The following is a 5,091-nucleotide window of genomic DNA, read 5'->3' as shown; positions in this document are numbered from 1 at the left end:
TTTGATTGTGAAACCAATCCCATGTCAAATTGTGTAGTTTGATTTAGATTTCTTTCTTAGAGAATCTACTATTGGATGATTGGTTTTACCAATTAGATAATACTAAAAGGCCGATGGTTTTAAAGTTCAAATTTCAAGAGCCAGAGGTGCCACAACAAGATGCTTAATCGTAAGTATCATAAATCAATTACTTAACCCATGATATAATTTATGATTATACAAACCATGTAAGTTAAATGCTTAAACTTAATTCTTTGATGGAGGAGGCATTAATTTGTTGTAAAAAATAATGAAACTCTTGTTTTTTAAGCAATGATTGTGGTGTGTGGGTTGCACAATGGCAGACACTCTGTCATCTATGGTGGCGTGGTGCCATACCGGTATGATCACTTGCTCCAATTTGAATTATATACTACAATTTTTTTTGTTTTTATAACATCTATCTCAATTTAACGATGGAGTTATACGGCTTGAATATTAGGTGGTCAACGAATACAGCAGAGTAAGGATGGCCATAAACTTAATGTATGGACCTCACAATCTAAGGAAAAAAGACATTCAAAGACTTGTTATTGAAAATTGGAATAAGAAGATGCCTAAAAATGTCATTCAGTCTTAGGGTGTAATCTTTTAGAGCCCATGTTAAAAAGTAAAAACTATATAATTTCTAAAATTGTGGAAATATAATTGTCTTTATTACCTTGTGTTTTGTCATTGCTAACCCCTATAATGAGAGAATTTTTATGCCAAGAAAAACCCAAAAGTAATGATGACATGATTAGTATATCTAAATCTAAGTGGGTTCCTCATTCTAATAATTCTGGTCTCGTAGGCATCAATGGTTTGTGTCTTTCAAAATTACCTTTACACTTAAGATGGTTCAAATAAAAACTTGTACAAATAGCCCTTAAAAATACTTGATAGACTATTCAGATTAAGATGTACATTTGGATTGGTTTCTTTACTTTATTTTCATAAGAACTTTTTTATTACAAAAATACTTTTGCAATTGGATTAGTTCATTCAATATTTTTCAACAAAAACTTTACTACAAAAGTCATTTTGCATTTGAATATACAACATAAAAAAGACATTGATAAAGATAATTTAATAGAGTTTTTAAGTCATGTACTCATGATATTATCTTATCAGAGTGGCTGATCTAAGGATCTAAATAATAAACTAAAAAACCTTGAAGTTTTCTTTACTCAACTACCAGGGAGTGTGTTATTGCCCACAAGAATCTCCATATCAAATACTTGAACACAACCATCAGAATTCATTGAACCAAAACTGTGAGTATAATTCATTTAACAAAAATGAATTACAAATGGACAAAATATCTGCACAGTTCACATACTAACAACACTGGAATGTTGAAAAGGTTCAGCAAGACAATGTAATATCCCAGAAGCAAAAATCTCATCTGCTTTGCAAATTAAGTTATTTTTACTATTCTTTCAAGGTATTCCTAGCTTCCATGGCCTATATAAACATATCAATGGTTATGTCAAAAATCATGAAGAATTATTTTATAAAGGTTAAAGCACAAATTACAAATCATTTTCACCTATAAGAGTCATTGATGCCCAATATTTTGCAAAGTGGTTGGTTGGCCAGCTACTACACACTGTGGCGTTGGGAACAAGTTACTAAGAGTTGGATAAAATTGGACCCCTGAAAATGCTCCTATACACGCCTCTACCATATTTGATTAAGAACCCATGAGCTTAGTACTAGACTCTGCAGTACAGTTGCGCCCATTATTCTCACTCCTAGTGGCACCAAGAGGCTCTTTTGCTGCCTATCAAGCATATCAAAATAAATAAAAAATAATTCATTACAACCTAATGTCACATTTTCATACTTTTTATATCTATACATAGATGGAATTACACAACCAAAACATTTAACCATGCTATGAGAATAAATATGATTAACATACTAATATGAAAATAATTGATAAAAATCTTTTCAAGGAACAAAATTACTAATCACTGCATAAATAACCTCATCTGTGTCTGTACATCGAGAAGGAAGATGGTCATGGCTCCGATCACCTTCGTCAACCAACTTTGGACAATGTAATACATACTTCAAATGTTCGTGATATGAAGAGTTCAAGTGTTATTTAGAAGATATTAATTTATATTTTTAGAATATTTTAATTTAATTTGATGTATTTTGATTTTGTTTATTTAATTACTATATTGGGCCTTATGTTTGTGGATTTAGGGTTTTCTATATTTTAACCTAATAAGAGGTTATAAATACCTCATAAACTAGGGTAGTCACAGTAGAGAATGATTTAGAGGTTTGAAAACCCCCTTTTGGTTTCGTGATGAAATCATGGTGTGGATAAGTGAGGTTAAGTGAGTCCCTCTCTTGTTGCATCAGGGAATTGAGTAGAAGGTTGAGGAGTCCCTTCGATTCAATTTCCAAACAATGGCATTGACAACCTAGGTTGAAGAGTTCCTTTCTTGTTGTGTTAAGAAATTGGATAGAAAGTAGAGTGATTCTCTTTGTATTCAATTTCAATCTATCCTTTTTGTTTCTATTCAATTTCAATATATCTTGTTTTATTCAGTTTGAATCCTTATCTTCTTGTTTATCCTCTTTGTATGACCTTTCACGAGGCAATTTGAACATGACCTTTTCCTAGTTTCATTCTTCTTGAGTTTGGGTGCACCTTTTGTCTTAGCGACACATGGATCACCAACAAATTTAGCAACAGGATGCAATACATCAGTAACCCCATTTTGCATTTTAATACTGCACCTTTTCTCTAGATCTTTGGTCCATCTAGTCACTTCATTCATTGTATCACCAAAAAGTGGAACCTTTTGAGCTGCAAGGAATGACATCCACATTGTGGCAACTGACATAGCACCATATCTCATTAACAAACCTTTTTCAGCGTCATTTACAGTGCTTTCGACTGTTTGATTATCAATATACTTCTTTGCATCTCGGGTCAATCTTTTTAGAATTAGACTTTCTGGAAATTCATCTACATCCTTTCGTCTTAGCACACACAACATATGACTACAAGGATACCCTTCGTGATCCCAATGACAGCATTCACACTCCAATTTCTTCTCATTGTGATCACAACTGTAAATATTTTGACCCTCTTTTGAAAAGCACAAATCTTGTATACCATATTTGTGGAAAGGGGTTGACTATGTATAATGTCTAAAGAAACCACTTCTTAAATTTTCTTCCTTACTAGTTTGAATATCTCTCTAGTGTAGATGTTTGCAACACAAAGCTCGAGAGACTGTAAGCCAGTTGTCAAAACATGATCAGAATTGATTGTCTTGAATTGAGCAACCATCTCATTATTGTGATAATCTCGTAAAGCCCGCTCAAGATTCTCCACCAACTCTAAAATACTGTGCCTTGAATGAACAAATCTCTTTATAAAGTTGTTAATGCCTTCACATCGTAAAGTGGTTCTAAACCCAACATAAAATTTATCCCGAAGAAATGCCCTGGCCCAACTTTCTTTGTTTTCATATTGTTTGTCAATCCATGATGTGTCACTACCACCAAACTCTTCAACCAATTTTGACCATTCCTCCTCAAATTCATCAACATCCCACTTGGTATAAATGAACTTCTTAAATGATTCACATAAGCTTGGGTCCTTGATTCTCAAAGTAGCATTTTTCTAAAGATGACATCCCCACAATGTATAGGTCACATTTGGAAAAATCTCATTAATCGCCACTCTCATAGCCTCATATGCATCAGTCACAACAACTTTAGAATGCTTGTTCATCATGACCTCCAAAAAGTTAGCTAGTAGCCACTTGTACGTGGATGCCATTTCATTATCAAGTATGATAAACCTGAATATACACGTTTGACTGTGATGGTTACTCCCAGAAAAGATTACCAAGGGTTTCTTGTACTTATTCTTTTTGTATGTAGCATCAAATGCAAGGACGTCACCAAAATATTGATAATAAGCTCGGCATATTCCATCGGCCCAAAATAAGCTACCCAACCGATCTTTCGGAGTTGAATTATATCGTGACATAGCCATCAAGTCAACGTCAGCCTTTCCAAATATATAGCTTATGGTGGCGTTGGCATCACCACCTAAAATGCCTAACCGCCGACTTTTGTCAAAGTGATTATCTAAGTCTTTCTTTGTAACACCAGCTCTAGCATACCCACCAGCTTGCCCAGCCATAAACCACATAATTTGAGATGTTTTCACACTATACATATGCATGATGTCAGCTTGTGCCTTGTTTGCATCAGTTAACTGCCGATGGTTCGGAATCAGGTGAACCATGTATTGTGGTACTAAGTCATGGTTATCTTCATCGAACAAATTCATAACCCTCCAAATGGTTGCACTTTTATCAAAGTATAAACACAATTTAGCTTGACAATTAGTTCGTGTTTCAACCCTTTGTTCCCTTTTTAGTGAAACATTGTCATAGTATTTCTTCTTTCTCAATCCGGCCATATTACAAAAGAACTTTCGCCTTGAGTAACAACCATTTGGCATATCTCACAAACATATCATATGCTACCTCAGATGTTGGAAATGTATGATTGATAATATCTTCAACTGTAACAATTTCACACTGCTTGCAGCCACCACATTGACATTTTTCCGTTTCCATCTCTTGGTCCAAGCTACAATCATCGTCATTAGCTGAACCCACCTCTGTAGTTTCCATCTCCATCTAAAAATTACATAAATAAAGTATATCAATGTGCAATTTAATATCAAAGTAAATATGCATATAATATTACTCAATTCACTCAACTAAGACCTAGCCTAATAAATTAGAGGGGACAATTACTCTTTTTTAGAATAATGATAAAAAAATATATAATTGTAATTATATTGTACTAAGTTATATTATGATAAAATAAAATGACATGGTAGAAAAAATATTAATCTACATTATTACAAGGGTTATTATTGAATATACACAACTTTAAAGCAGGTAAAGATTTTACAAATTTATGGAAAGGCATTTATTTCCATTTCCAAAAGCCATGAAACACTATCCTTAAAACTCTATTGTGGCAAGGAATTTGTCAACGGATTTTATTAATTTAAAG

General features: G+C 33.4%; 1 protein-coding gene across 1 annotated transcript; it reads right to left on the bottom strand.

The window, feature by feature from the left end:
* Nucleotides 1-3,211: 3,211 nt before the first annotated feature.
* LOC148579382 (protein FAR1-RELATED SEQUENCE 5-like) lies at nt 3,212-4,483 on the bottom strand. The gene is made up of 2 exons (XM_088489798.1): nt 3,902-4,483; nt 3,212-3,673 (listed from the first exon to the last, which is right to left on the bottom strand). Exons 1-2 carry the CDS (start codon nt 4,481-4,483, stop codon nt 3,212-3,214), a joined length of 1,044 nt encoding a protein of 347 aa, XP_088345924.1.
* Between the last annotated feature and the right edge of the window lie 608 nt (nt 4,484-5,091).

This window comes from Arachis ipaensis, chromosome B10, assembly GCF_059453495.1.
Source record: "Arachis ipaensis isolate K30076 ecotype BB chromosome B10, ASM5945349v1, whole genome shotgun sequence".
NCBI lineage: Eukaryota > Viridiplantae > Streptophyta > Magnoliopsida > Fabales > Fabaceae > Arachis > Arachis ipaensis.
Note: the sequence above shows the minus strand (reverse complement) of the source record. Positions and strands in the feature narration are given on the sequence as shown.